General features: G+C 42.2%; 1 protein-coding gene across 1 annotated transcript in view; it reads right to left on the reverse strand.

Annotated features, from left to right (window-relative positions):
* CLNK (cytokine dependent hematopoietic cell linker) overlaps positions 1 to 15,455 on the reverse strand; it is a 135,131-nt gene that overhangs the window by 62,140 nt on the left and 57,536 nt on the right. The window contains exons 3-4 of the mRNA XM_045550640.1: positions 13,335 to 13,363; positions 2,321 to 2,358 (exon numbers count right to left, since the gene is read on the reverse strand). Coding sequence (XP_045406596.1) covers positions 2,321 to 2,358; positions 13,335 to 13,363 — 67 coding nt within the window. The remainder of the gene's footprint in view (positions 1 to 2,320; positions 2,359 to 13,334; positions 13,364 to 15,455) is intronic.

The following is a 15,455-nucleotide window of genomic DNA, read 5'->3' on the forward strand; positions in this document are numbered from 1 at the left end:
TACATGAAATCTGGGGAACACATTCAAACCATAGTAAGTGCAATGGTGAACAGAGGGAGCCTGAGCTCGGACTATGTGGTTGTGGGCAGCACTTGAACTCTTTCTTTGGACTCACAGTTTTTTTTACAGTCAATAGCTGAAAATTTGAAGTCAAAGTCATTGATTTATTGCCTTAACTATACCTGTGTTGTTGTTGTTTGGACATGATAGATTCTTAGGATATGCTTAGAAAATAAATGAATAAGTGCATAAAGTAATGGATTTTAACTACCTTTAGGGAGTAATTATTTCCATATGTGATTTAAATTTTTTAATTTATGCTGTACTTTGTTTTGTCATAGAGGTATAGTTATTGGGGGTAATTCAAACTTATTTATGAATTAAATGGGTATACATAACACTAAATGAATACAATCACATATGGCTATAGAGTGACCTTGGCAATCAGAAGTGTCTTAAATGAGACAATGAATGTAAAATTTTGAGTAAAATGCCACTCAGTAAATGTTAGTTGTAAATATTGCCATGACTGCTACTGCTATAACTGCTACCATTAAAGAACATCAGGGGAGGTGGTAAAACTGTCTACTAACCCTACTTTCCTCTCCTCCTCTTAAAGTTCCTCTAACCTTTGTTAAGTGCAGTTCTCCCTCAGTATCTGCAGGGGGTTGGGTCCAGGACCCCTGAGGACACCAAGATCTGCAGATGCTTAAGTCCCTGGTATAAAATGGCGTAGTATCTGCACATAACCCATGCACATCCTCCTGTAAATTTTAAATCATTTCCAGATTACTTATAATGCCTAATACAATGTAAATGCTATGTAAATAATTGTTATACTGTATTTCTTATTTGTATTATTCTTATTATTGTATTGTTATATTTTATTATTATTTTTCTGAACATTTTCAAACTGAGGTTGGTTACATCCCCAGATGCAAAACCTGTGGATACAGAGGTCCAACTGCACTTAATATATGCTAAGTGCTTTATGTACGTCATTTCACTGTATAAGGAGAAAATTGATGAGGTGATTTTATTATAGCGGAGGGACCTGGAATTAAACAGATCTTGAGTTTAAGTTCTAGCTCTGCATCATTCTAGTTCTCTAATTTATTTGGGCAAGTTGTGTGTTCCTGAGTAAGGGTCCATAGCTTTAGTTATGTTTTTAAAGAGGTACTTCAAACAGTAAGAAACAATGAGTTTATGGGCAGATTCTATCTATCTGTCTATTATTGATCTACCCTTCTAATCTGTAGATATTTAAATTAAAACTTTATTTATATATAAGTTAACAATACAATTACTTAAAATATAAGATATTTAAGTTAATGTTATAAATTTTATTCTTTTTCTCCTATTGTTAAAATTCTTTGTAAATGTTGCAAATGGCTTCATGAAATGGATATATCATAACATTCAATTATTTCTGTGTTATGAAATATTTAGCATGATTCCAACGTGCTGCCATTTATTTTATTTTATTATTTTTGATTTTTTTTATGAGACAGAGTCTCGTTCTGTTGCCTGGGCTCAAGTGCAGTGGTGTAAAGCTCACAGCAACCTCAAATTCCTGGGCTTAAGTGACCCTTCTGCCTCAGCCTTCCGAGTAGCTGGGACTACAGGCATGTGCCACCATGCCCGGCTAATTTTTTTTTTTCTATACATATTTTTAACTGTCTAGATCATTTCTTTCTATTTTTAGTAGAGACGGGGTCTCGCTCTTTCTCAGACTGGTCTCGAACTCCTGACCTCGAGCGATCCTCCTGCCTCGGCCTCCCAGAGTGCTAGGATTACAGGCATGAGCCACCACGCCCAGCCTAGTCATTTAAAATATAGTATTATAAAATATCAGTGAATGTGTTTAAATATTAGTACAAATTTTAGGCTAGTTTCTTAGTTTAAATCTCCAACCATGAATTATTGAGCCAAAAATATGGATTTTTTAATACTGCTTAGTTAACATTAAGCTAATTGTTCTCCAGAAACTTTGCTTCAATTTAAAATTTTACTACAAGTGTTAAGCAGTGCATTTCTCAGAATGCACTTGCCAGCACAACATGTTGTTATTTTTACCTTATTTAACCTTCACAATGACCATTTGAATTAATTTTTATCTCCATTTTATAGCTAAGGAATTGGAATGCAGCTTATACCCAAGAATTGAAATGCAGGCTTCCTTGCCAGGAAAGTATGCCATTTGGAAATGTACTTTTAAAACTTTATTAATTTTTTAAATTTACCAAGTACATCGAAAAAAGCCACTTACTCTGTAAACATTAAAGACTGACAGCACAGATAAGGGAAGCAGCTGACTTACGCAATCGGGAAGAGGCTCATTTATCCTGTGGTACAGGCCTGCCAACAAAAACACACCAAATGTTATTTCAATCACAGCGTTAGCTGAAAACATTGAAAAGAATGAGCCCTTGTTTTTTTCCCCCAGAAATCTTGTGCCCATTTAGAATAACTTTTCTTGATTATGATTTTTCAAAAACTGAAGTGCATTTTTCTTTATTTCCCATTCTACCTGTTGCTCTTGCAAAACAGGGGCAATGGAAAGGGAGGAAAGACAACCAAACTCAAACCAAACAGTGACTGTGGAGGCAAGAAGGCTCCTTCTTTCTATAGCAGGTTCAAATTCTCATTGAAAGAGAGATGTCATGTTAGGAGACCCCTCACATCGATTGCTCCCAAAGTCATGAGTCAGCAGCACATCAGGTAATGATGTTTATTTTTCTCTTCTCCTCTGCTCCTATGACACAGCATGTTGTATTTGCAATAATCTGTCCCTACATCTGTCTCCTTGAACAAACTAAGTATTTTGAGGGCAGGAATTATTTCTATTCATTCATCTATCCTCAGCTCCAGGCACAAGGCCCGATATTGAGCAATGGAGTCCTTTCTAGGTGTATGTTGAATACGTATTGCTCTATTGAGTTCTCTCAACCCTCAGCTCCCTTATGTGGACTTGTTTTACGAAAGATTGCCTGAGGCTGTTCAGCCACTCAGTTTTATGTTTTAAATTTTACTTTCTGATTATATGCAAAATCACCAAAAATCTACTGATGTGCCCTACAGATTTTTTGATTCCTCATAAACTTAATTTTCCTAGATCGCATAGTAGTTTTGTGCTATTAGTGTGCATTGAGGAGCATTAAAAGCAGATTTTTTTTAAAAAGTCATATTGTCTTTATTAGCACACATGTGAGAAATTTCTTGCAGGTGTTAGGACAAGAAGCTGCATGCTTATTAGCAACTAATTTGCTTTGAGTTACGGAAAACATCATTTCTGTAAGAAATTATATTTCTCTTCTTCCTTTGGCTGCTGAGAACTTCGGCACAAATGTCTGAGCTGCGTCCAGGTATTATAGAGGATCCTGTGTGATAAGCATTTTTATGTCTTGTTCTGGCTTTATTATTTTTCTTAAACTTTCGTCCTTTCACCCTGAATTCCCTTACCATATCAAAATATAAAATAAATAATTGTTAATTATGTCAGTATGTTTAAGTCTTTTGTAACGTGTGTGTGCAAATTAATGAAAGTTTGGCTCAGTGGAAACACGGTTGTCTGGACTTTGCCTAGGACCAGTACCTAGGGGAAGTGTCAACTAGCAGAGCTCATCTCCTTGATGTAATGGACCGTGAGGAGCACCTGCCTCCAGCCCCTGCCCGTCCTGGTGGTGGGATAGCAGCTCGCAGGCACTAATGACACCTTCCCGACCCAGCACAATTACCTCCCCACTGAGATCCCTGGCAGAGAAACCCACACGTTCTCCAGCCCTTTAGAGTAGTAATTTGTACTCTCTCGTGCATTGAGTTAAATTAATAAGGTCACCCATTAAAGACCAGCTGGCCCGGAAGGAGCAAATGAGCTCAGAATTATTGGGGGTCTGCTCTGGCTCTCGTCATCCAGGGAAACAGCTCCGCTGTCTAATTTAGGGTTCGATATAATATCATGTTAGGAAATTGGCCTCATCGAATGTGGTCATTACGCCGACATCCCCACGGAGAGCTGTGGAGTCTCTTTTCTCACCACAGGCCAGTGTTGCTGCCTGAGACTCCCGTCCTGCATCCCCCAAACACGCTTCCTGCCCCTCCGGCGTAGGTCCTGCCTGGAGTCCGTGCCCCCTCCGCCCTCCCCTTTGCCTCCCTCATCCTCCCTTAGGCTCAGTGTCCTTTCAGATCCCATTTCTCTATCTCTCTGCCTGCTCCAGGCCACAGGAATCTCGTGGAATTGTTAAAGCACTTATTTTTCTGTCTCACTCACCAGGACACTCAAACACAAACAGGCGGCATATGATTACTTCTCTGTTGTGTGTCTACATACCCGTCCTAGGGAAGGGATTGTCTTTTCTCCATCTCCGACAGTACCTATCTGTGCTGTCATCAGTGCAGAGTTTTGCAAATGTCATTTTAAAGCATGGTTCTAAGACTGTACATCAGTCCCTGCAACTGTTGCCCATGACATCGTGACACACAGTCCAGATTCCCCGAGTGGCCCTGAGGGCCAGCGCAGCCTGCTCCTGCCTCGCCCTCGGATCTCACCCCTTTCCAGCTTAGCCAGAGTCCTCCCCACCCCCATCGGAGCACCACCCACACCTAATCTCATCAGGGCCTCACTCTCCACCTTCCCCTGGTGATGTCTGGTCACCCCGGCTTCCCTTCAGTAAGAGTCCTGTGAGGTCACTTTGGCCAGAATTCCTCTTAGTAATTTTCCATCCACTGACCCCATCCTGCTCGTTGGCTGCAAATCCCCGCTTTTCCTTGTCGTATTCTGAGTTGAGCCTGATCTCTCTCCCCTACTGCACACGCTCATTGCAGTAATTCCTACACCTATCGCGATGGGCCTGAGTAAAGTCTGCCTTACTGTTTTAATAAGTATCGTGGAATTTTTTCTTTACCTCTTTCTGACCTCTGATTTCCAGCCACATCAGCCTCGTCTCACGTCTCTCCAGCACACCCAGCTCCCTCTGCTTCAGGGACTTAGTATATGTTCTCCCTCTGTCTGGAACATTCTTTACGTGGCTGTACCCTTGCCTGGATCCTTCTTCACCATCAAATTGTATCTCAAGTGTCATCTCCCCTGGGCAGGTGGGGGAAGAATGTCCCTGACTACCAATCTCAGGCAAAAATGAAAGAGCTCTTCCTGGCCCCATTCCTCACTCCCCCAGCACCTGGTGTGGTCGTGAGGAAGCTGTACCAGGTGTGCTCACCAAGCCTGTTTTCATTCCCCTGGTGCCAGGCTGGTATACCCTTCCTGGCTTCCCCTGCCCCAGCAGGTGTGGCATGGCACTCTGGCCCCAGGGCATGGCGGGTGTGATGGACTCCACTCCAGGCTGGTCTGTGTGACCCTCTGTCCCCTCACCCTTACTTTGATGGCTGGACAGAGACAGAGGACCCCTTAGGGATCATGGAAGCCATTGGGTAAAAGAAAAATGAATCCAAATGAGTCTTTGGAAAAAGACCTACTTCCATCCACATTGGATTGTGACATGAGCAAGATATTCCACCACTAACATTTGTAGTTTATTCAATATAGACATTAGTCCTCCCTTTTTTTCACTTTCTCCATAGTATCCAGGACCAAAACCAACTGGTGCATCATCTAGTTACAGACTGTGGTACCTGCCTCCCCCAAGGCAGTGGCGGGACTGCAGGCTCTTGATCGCTGCTATAACCCACGACAGCAGAGGCTGGCAAGCGGCAAGTGCACAGTGAGTAAACAGTCGGCTGTCAGATCAATGTGTGGTACACTAAAAACATCACACATGGGAAGCAGCGACAGAACCTCAGAAGCCCAAGTAGAATCCGGGCTCTTTCCTTGCCGAGTGAGCTCGAGCCCAACAGAGTGCCCCCCCCCCCAGGCCCTCCCAGGTCTTTGCGTCTTCCTGGACCTGCAAGATAGATTGGCTTCTCAGAGCCATTTTCTATAAAGAGAAAGGGAGTCGCTCGATAGCTTTTCACATCACCGTCCTGGGAGAGTTATGGTTATACAGTGTTGCTCTGTGGCGGGCCATTCATCACTCACAGACACCAAACAGCTCCAGAGAACAACTGACTTCTGTGTGCCCCTCGAGGAAACATCTTTTTACAAAAAACAACATCCCATTGAAAGTCATTTTTAAGATGGATGTGAAGGTGAATGTGTGTGGTGTGAAGCCCATGGGGCCTCCTGACAGGCAGAAGGCAATTACGCCAGCCCTGTGGCCATCAGCCTGGACAGCTCTTCTATGGAGGCGGAGCCAAGAATGACCAGGCACACGCCGATACCAGCAAACTGCAGTCCAAGACCACTGCATGAGACTCACCTTGGGAGCTTAAGAAAAAAGGAGTCAAAGCAAACCCTGGGCCCTGGTGCAAACCAATCGAATCAGTGTCTGCTTGTTACACAAGCTCCTAAAGGATATTTATTCACTGTGAAGTTTTTGAATCACTGGCCTAGAATCCCTGAGTCCCTTCCAATGGCAGACAGGCCATGTAAGTTACATACAGAGATTCTTGGTGTATTTCCACTTGGAAGCACTTCTGTGAGCTCATGTCTCTGGAGGTGCAAGGCTGGTGCCTTCGCCTATCCCTTATTTATTAATAGTAACTTCTAGGGACAGAGTGACTGCCTGAGACCCCAAGTGCTGTTGCCATAGGATATTCACATTCAAAGGCCGTCATGGGTTGGAAGAATTCCCAGTGGACCCCCTGGCAAGAATATGTTTGTCTAGTGTGAGAAGAGAAGTACAAATAGGAAGATTGTAGGGTTTTAGAACTTTCAATTTCTCTAGGAAGTGAAGTTATGTTTCTCAGATATTCCCAACCTGACAGGTTCCCCAAGCAAAACCAACTTCTGTTTTCATCTGAGTCACAAGAACAGACTTTTAGGAGGGGTGGGGCAGGAAAGGAGTGGTGAAGGTCAGAGTTGGTTTCAACTCTAGAAGCCGCTGGCTGGACTTACTCATAAATAAATACATGGTGGAAATCGAGGGGTCACTAAGAGTCCTTGGCAGAGGCAGCTGCGTGTCTCCCCACATCGGCTTTCCCTCTCTTCTCAGGTAATGGAATCCCTTCATGCTGGTCTGTGGCCACCTAGAGTAAGTGCTGAATGTCTTCCGTGCACCTACACATGGCCATGAGTCCAAGCTTTGGTCAATGGAATCTGGATGGAATATCCACTCACAATTTCCAGGATACTTTCTTAAGTTACGCACTTTTTGTTTCTTCTTTGTCTCCCCTTTCTCTATCCTGCTTCTTGCAGTGCAGACATCACTATTTTAGGCTGTCGGATTGAGGCCAACACAAGGAAGGGAGCAACAAGACGGGAGGAGCAGGGTCTCTGAGGGCTTCCAAGAGCAGAGTGGCCAAAGAGACTTGGACTGCTTGCCTCCCGCGGGACATGACTTACATGGGGAGGAAAAATAAACATCTGTAATTTTTAAACTCTGTGGATTGTTTTAGTGACTTGTAGCCTTTGATGTTTTATCTCCTTGTGGAGGCCGGCATTGGAGTTTGCCAGTAACGTAGCAGAGCTGCTGATCAAAGGCCCGAGGAAGGCAATGTGTCTTTCATGGAAGTGGAATGAAAAGTCCTAGGTTTAAATCCTGGCCCTGTTGTGTTTGGGCCCTGTGACCTCTGCTGCACCCCATCACTTACAAACCTCTATGAACTAATGCTAACTTGCAGAACGGGAATAATAGTATCTCCTCCCTAATAGCTGCTGAGAAGTTTTGGTCAACAGAATCAGGTGGAAAATCCACCCACAATTTCCAGTGGATACTCCCAGGCTCAGTGCCCATGAACAAGATGCTGTGTTCTGTGTTTGTCTTTCCAAGTTCACCTTCATGACCAAATCTTTCTCACGCGACCTAGGTCTTAGCACGGCTTTCAAATCTATGTTAGGAACTCACTTGTTATTTAGTGCTCATTTTTAAGCAAAATGTGCAGCTTTGTCAGCATTCGATTCTGTTCACATCCACTTGCTGATTCTTCACGAGGTTCTTCAGGCTGGGTCCCCTCCAGCTGTGAGGCACAGGGACCCAGTGACCCCCACCATCTGGGTGACCCCCATCATCTGGGTGACCCCTCATTATAAGACAAAAAGCCTGAGGCCAAAACTGTTGGGCACACAACAGCATGTGCATGGTGAGGGATCCGAGTTCTCTAATGATTTCTTTCCAAACTATTGAACTTCCCTTGGACCCAGTTTGCCTTGTCTATACAGTGAGTATAATAAAATCAGTAACGTGCAGCTGAATTAGACATGTTTATAAAATGCCTGGTGCAAATGAGGGACTCTATGTATGTTGGTTTCTGTCCTTTTCCCTTTGTCTCAGGTCCCGGGACTCAGTGATGTCACAAGAGAGCTAGTGTTCAAATTCTGGGCTCCAGACTTAACACCCCAGGTTCTTTCCTCTGCGCTGTGCTGCCTCTCTTAGTCTTTACCTTTTAGGAACTAGAAGTTATTTGGGGATAGAGGGCATCGAGCTGATTTTCATCCCAGTATGATGACAGCCCACACCCTTTCCCCCAGCAGGTTCCAAACTTTAGAACATCTTCAGTTTGGCATCAATCCATGTCTGTAGGAAAAGGCAGCAATAAAATTCCTTATATTCCTCTTCACTATCTCTGCGTGAAGGATTGTGATGTTCAAAGATCTTTGACTATATGGCTTATACTTGGGGAGAAGGAAGGAAAGAGAAAGGAAGAGAGGGATGGAGAGAGAAATAGAGATAGAAAAATATATATATACACACAGTCATGAGCCACATAGTGATGTTTTAGTCAACAATGGACCAAATAATGATGGTGGTCCCATAAGATTATAATGGAGCTGAAAAATATTGCCTTGTGACGTCATAGCTGTTGTAACACTGTAGTGCGACCTGTTACTCCCTTGTTTGTGGTGAGTGGGTAATAAACCCACTGTGCCACCAGTCACGCCAGTCACATAAAAGTGTAGCACAAACAATTACGTACAGTACATAGCGCTTGATGGTAATCCATGACTATGTTACTCATTTATGTATTTACTATACTATACTTTTTATCTTGTTTTCTAGTGTACTGTACTTCTACTTACATATAAAAAAAGTTAACTGTAAAACAGCCTCAAGCTGTCCTTCAGGAGGTATCCAGAAGAAGGTGTCGTTATCACAGGAGATGGCAGCTCCATGTGTGTCATTGTCCCCGAAGACCTTTCAGTGGGACAAGATGTGGAGGTGGAGGATAGTGATATTGATGATCCTGACTCCGTGTAGGGCTGGGCTAATGTGTGTGATTGTGCCTCAGTTTTCAACAAAAAAAAAAGTAAAAACTAATTAAAAATTAAAAAAAAAACATGAAATGAGGATATAAAGAAAATATTTTGTACAACTGTACAATGTGTTTGTGTTTTAAGCTGTGTTATTACAAAGGAGTCAAAAAGTTAAGAAAACTAAAAAAGTTTATGAAGTAAAAATTTATAATAAGCTAAGGTTAATTTATTATGGAAGAAAGAAATTAAAAAAAATCAATTTAGTGTAGCCCAAGTGCACAGTGTTCACAAAGTCTACACTGGCGTACAACGATGTCTGAGGCCTTCACGTTCACTCACCACTCACTCACTGACTCACCCAGAGCAACCTTCAGTCCTGCAAGCTCCACTCATGGTAAATGCCCTGTACAAGTGTACTATTTTTAATCTTTTATATGGTGTTTTGACTATATCTTTTCTGTGTTTAGATACACAAATACTTACCAATGTGTCACAATTGCCGACAGTATTCAATACAGTCACATGCTGTACAGGCTTATAGCCCAAGAGCAATAGGACACACCACATAGCCCAGGTGTGTAATAAACTATGCCATCTAGGTTTGTGTCAGTACACTCTATGATGCTCACACAATGAAGAAATCGCCTAATGACGCACTTCTCAGAATGTGTCTTTGTCATTAGGTGAAACATGACTGCATATATATATATATGTATACACACACACACACACACACACACACACACACACACACACACACACGGGACAAAGAGTCTTTCTGCATTTCAGTTTATTCCCTGAACAATGCCTTGACTGTTATGAGCTAATAATTTCAAGCCACACCGTATAAAAAAAGACACGAGGTTGATATGAGAATTGACCTTGTTCAACACCCTCATTTTATAAGGAAGGAAGTAATTCCTAAGGAATGCCACAAAGTTCTCCTGAAATAAATGGTACTAATAAGCTCTATGAAGATTAAAAAAAAATTTCAAGCCACAAATAGTCCAAACTCACAGAAATAGCTACACAGGAAACATTTAATGGGAGTTTGAAGAACAGGCTAAATGTTCTCGCTAGGTGGCCCTCGGAAATTTACTTCCTTTCTCTAGTTCTTAAATTCCTCATCAGCAAAGCACAATATTATAACCTCAGACAAGCTGAGTCCCGGGATCTTTCATTTTTATTTTCTTCTTTAAAACAATCTGTGCCGAAAGGTGGTTATATCGACCTAGCATAGATTGGAGGAATGAATGGTGACAGGGAAGGCGGCTGTCTCCCAGCCCATTCCCTGGGTGCTCTGCAGAAACTCAAGTGAAATATCCTGAAGCAGTTGTTACCTAGGGAATTAAGAGCAGCTTCTTGGTGGGGACAGTCTTGATTCTTTCTTTCTTAGCCAGTGATTCTCAAAAGAACAGCCTAGAACTACCTGAATGGGAATTATCTTAAAAGTAAGGATTCTATGGCCTCACTATAGGCCTGCTAATGCATAAACCCCATCTGCTGTGATTCTAAAACACACTGAATTTTGAAGACAATGGTTAACTCCTTGGGTTTACTAATCTTGGGATGATTTGAAATCCTGGCTTGTGTTTACAAGAACTGGGCAAACACCTTTTTTCAGCAATTCAACTGTCAATTTTTATTTGTTTCTGTGTACCAATATTCCTAACATCCTGGGGAGTACCTGGCTGACGCCCTCGTCCGCTGCACACACACAGGCATTGCAACATCTAGAAATAGCCAGCAGGGGGCATTGCAGACTCACATATTCTATACTTGCCTCCTCCCTTTAGTTGTAAAATTTTTATTAATTTTTCTTTTAAAAGTGGGAAAAGAATCAACCTTAAAGACTGCTTTCCTTAGAAAACTTATACATATATATTTTTTTCTTGACAAAATGAAATTTGTCTGTTTAATTGAATCAGCCAATATCTATTTTTATCAGGGTTTTCACTCTGTGTGGTCACGTAGGACAGAAGGACCCACTTTCTAAATAGGGCATCTCCTGAAGTTTCATTCTTTATTCAGTGGAAGGAGAAAAACTCGAGTTTATTTTGTGGGAAAACATAGCACTGTTCTCTCTCTACATAAGCTTCTGAGAAGGTATTGTCATTGACACATGGTCCCAGTTTGAATATGTGTTTGCCTTCTTCTCTAGGCCTCGAGTATTTTTTTTTTTAAGAATTTGTTTTTTGATAGATTGTTTTTAGTATACTAAAATATATGCTACTGAAGAAAATTATAAGACATGAATATGCAGAAAAGAAGAGAATAAAAATCACTATAATGTTACCATGCTAAGCACTGTATTTGATTATAGCCGAATCAATCGGATGCACACACAAACACACACATACTATACACACACACACATAGAGAGACTATATATACACATACACACATATATACAGTCTATATATGTATATAGAGATATATACATATAGAAAGACTATGCATATGTGATCACACTGTGCATACAGCTTTTTTTCTGGCTTTTTCACAAAACTACATATCAACCTATCCATGACAATGAATATGCTTCAACACCATCACTTTTTAATGGTTACAGAGTATTTTCTCACATGGATGCCCTACCCTATTTTTAACTAATCCCACGGTAAAACATTGGAAACAACTTGAAGTATCTAGGAATGTTACAAATGCCACTGTGATGAGCATTCTTTCATGTAAATCCTTATGCACATCCTTGATTCTATCAGATTCTGTTATATTTCAGTAGGCATTTGTAGTGGTTCATAAGTATGCATAGGCTGGGATGGCGTGATTTGCTGCTAAGCATTTTTGGCAGGGTATAGATTCTAGTGTGCACAGGCAAGACTGGGCAGCTTTATCTCAACTGACTTTTTGGGGGATTTTGATTTGCTTTCTTTTCCTTGTGTGTGTCTCTAGAATGGTGTCAGTGAAACGGAATGCCCACCTACCAGGTTTTCTCTGCCTTACCCAAGGTGGGGAGCAGGATGGAAGGGGAGGGTACCGGTAGGCAGAATCGGCTGCTGTATTTTACCCGTGTGGTTTAGAATTCACCAGCCACTGTATCAGGTAAGCAACTTCAGTCCCACTTACCATCCCCCTTAGAATTTTCTAGAGTTTCCTCCAGGACTCCTGAGAATGGCAGGAGGGAATGAGAGGGACAAGCAGGTAGAAGAGTCTATCTGAAATTAATGACTCCAGTGCAATTACGAAGCATCTACCTTAAGAGAATACAACCTCTGTTAGGCCCGACTGGGAGTTTAATAAGGACGTTTTCTCTCAGAGGGGTTAGAGGTGGATGCTCATTCCCTATTTAAACTCATACTTCACGATTTTGCTTTGCTTCTGTCCAATTCTCACTGCTGTTTGGGACATGCTGAGTGTCTGTTATACACCCCAACCTGCTCTGTGATGAAGCTTTCAAATTCATTTGCTGATTACACAACTTCCTATAATTTCATCAGTTCTTTGCACACTTTCTGTGGACCATTCCTTAATTTTTGTGTCTTATTCTTATCATCATATTTAGCCACCAGTTTTCCGGGGAAGCTCTGTGGGACTTTCCCTGAAATAATAACTTTCCAATACCAATAGTACATACTTTTACTCAGACATGAATGGGCTCCAATGAAGTGCCTAATACCAGGAAACAGGCTCTCACAAGAGACACAGGAGAAGCATAAAATGTGGCTTCTGAACCATTCTTTCACTCAACTCATGGTTTGGGAAAAACCTATTATAGAGTTTAGTTGATTGAACGTGAATGAGCAGCCACAATACTAGCACTGAGGCACACTTATACCCCTCTCACAGATAGACAAACTCAGACTCAGAGGGACCTACGCTTCATTCAAGGCTGCACAGCTAAAGAGTGCAGAGCCAGGATCCACACCTAATCTGTCAGCGTCCAACGCTTGAGAGAGTCACAGACCAGGCTGTACCCTGGGAACAACTGGAGAGAAGGATCGTAAGTAGCAAATGTCATTATAAACAGGCCAATAGTTTTATGGAAAGAAAAACAAAAAGAATGGAAAGAACAGCCCAACAGACCCATGCTGACGTCCCCACCGCTTAGATGACAGGCTCCCTGACTCACCTGTGGCACTATTGAGGCGCGGCCATGACCTAGGGCAGAAAAGAGAACAACGTGAGTGTCAGCTGCCTGCAGTTCACTGACCTCCCCCACAGGAGTGGGCAGTCATCAAACGCTGCTTTACAAATCAACCTGTGAAATTTCCTCACGTTTGTGTTATTATAGACCAGAGTGGCATATTTTTCATAGAGAATATAGAAAACAGGAAAAAAACATGTAGAAGAGAATAAAAATCAACACCACAGGTTACATTTTGGTGACTTTCATGTACATGTGTGTATCTGTGTATGAGGATGTATGCGTACATTTAAACATATGGATGTATAAAAATAATACAAAAGAATGTATAGGATTCTGATGTTATAAATACATCCTATAAGTATTATTCAGAAAGATTATATTTATTGGTTAAATGGTATTTCGCAGGGGGGCATTTAGGTTTTGCTAGTTTTGACTATTGTAAATAATGTAATGTGCATTTATTCTTGCATTTCAAATCTCATCTCTGAAAATTTCTATGGAGAGATTTTATCAAGTGCAATGAAGGGGTCAGATAATGTGAATATTCTAGTCCCTTTGTTGCATATTACTCAGTTGCTTTCTGGATGGGCTGAGTCAATTCATATGAATTTATATTCTTATCCACAGAGGGTGAAGTGACCGTCTCTCTGTATTTGACCATCATTAAATCCGTACTTTGAAACCACACTGCCTACTTGCCCCTTGATTCCTTATTTTATCCATTTCATTTCCTTGATGTCTAGTAAGATTGAATTTTTTTTTCCCAGAAGGTTTTGGGCCATTTGCCTTTCTTCTTTGGTAAGTTATCTGTACATGTCTTTGCCCATTTTCCGACAAGGTCTTTGCAGAGCCACAGTGCTCGCCCTCAGACAGTATGCTTTCGGAAGCACGTCTTCCCTAGATTTTGGGCAGTGATATGAAAAGCCCCAAGGCAATGGAAAGCTCCAAAGGATGCTGCTTCCATGAGCCGACTTGTTTGTGTCTTTAATAATCCCGGCCCTTGCATTATACCTTTCCTCCGAGGCTCTCAAAGTGCGTCACAGGAGCAATTAACTGAGCATCGCAACACACATCGGGTGTAAATATTTATGAGGCCTATTTGGTGGCTGGGACACTGGGCTAAGCAGTGAGACGTTAGTAACCAGGAGACCCCAGTTAACAAGTTCGGCTTCCAGCCTACTCTGTTGCCTTCTGTTCAGCACGTTCATCCTCAGAGTGACCCTGTGGGGCAGCTGTTAGTGCCTCAACTTCACAGAAGAGGAAACAGGGCATTCTGAAAGCTCAAAACTTGCCCAGTCCACAGAGCCACAAACAGTGAGGGAATTGGCAGCAGCCTCTCTGCCTCCCCAATCCTGCCCTGCGCCTGCAGGAAGTGGCCATTCGGGCTTCGGAGGCACCGTGCAGCTGCGGCCTGGGAGCCCTCGTGGTTAGCAGTTGGCATCCTTTCAAGTTGCCTGTGATTCTGCAGAAATTAACAGTAAATCAGCCGGTGAGGAGCAAATCATTTATCTTGGGCCTGAGAGCTCTCTCGACACTTTAAACATATGGTCTCTTCCCTGACATCTTGGTCTTTGATTAAGGCCCCCAATGGCTCCTCAGACTTGTAACTCATGACATGAGAAGTGAAAATGGTATGTTTTTGTGACTGCGTACAGCGACCTTAGTGGAAGTGTGGCAAGTCCTCCCACTTGTGATCCGAGGCAGGTGCTCCAATGCAGGCAGAGTGCAAATCCGAGCCCAGGGATTTTGAATGAAAAGGCAAATGCTTCCTGGGATCCTAGAAAGAACTTTGGCTTTTAAATTAGGGTTCTGGCCTTCTTCTGATCTTGACCACATCTGGATTTTAGAATCAGGGAGAGTACTAGAAAGCATGTTGGAAATGATATTGTCCAACTCATTAGTTTTCTAAACTGGGGCCTAGAGTCCTTAGAGCATCATTCCAAGTCTCAGATTCTTAGAGGCAGGACTAAGGTCACTTGACATCTAAAAAGAGTCCAAAGACAAAAGAGAAGAACCAGTACTTCCGGGCACCTATTTAGGCACTGAGGCAGGTTCAAGTCTGGTTGGTAGGCATTTATTTTCATGGGCTAGTTCAACCTACTT

Source organism: Lemur catta, chromosome 4 (assembly GCF_020740605.2).
Source record: "Lemur catta isolate mLemCat1 chromosome 4, mLemCat1.pri, whole genome shotgun sequence".
Taxonomy (NCBI): domain Eukaryota; kingdom Metazoa; phylum Chordata; class Mammalia; order Primates; family Lemuridae; genus Lemur; species Lemur catta.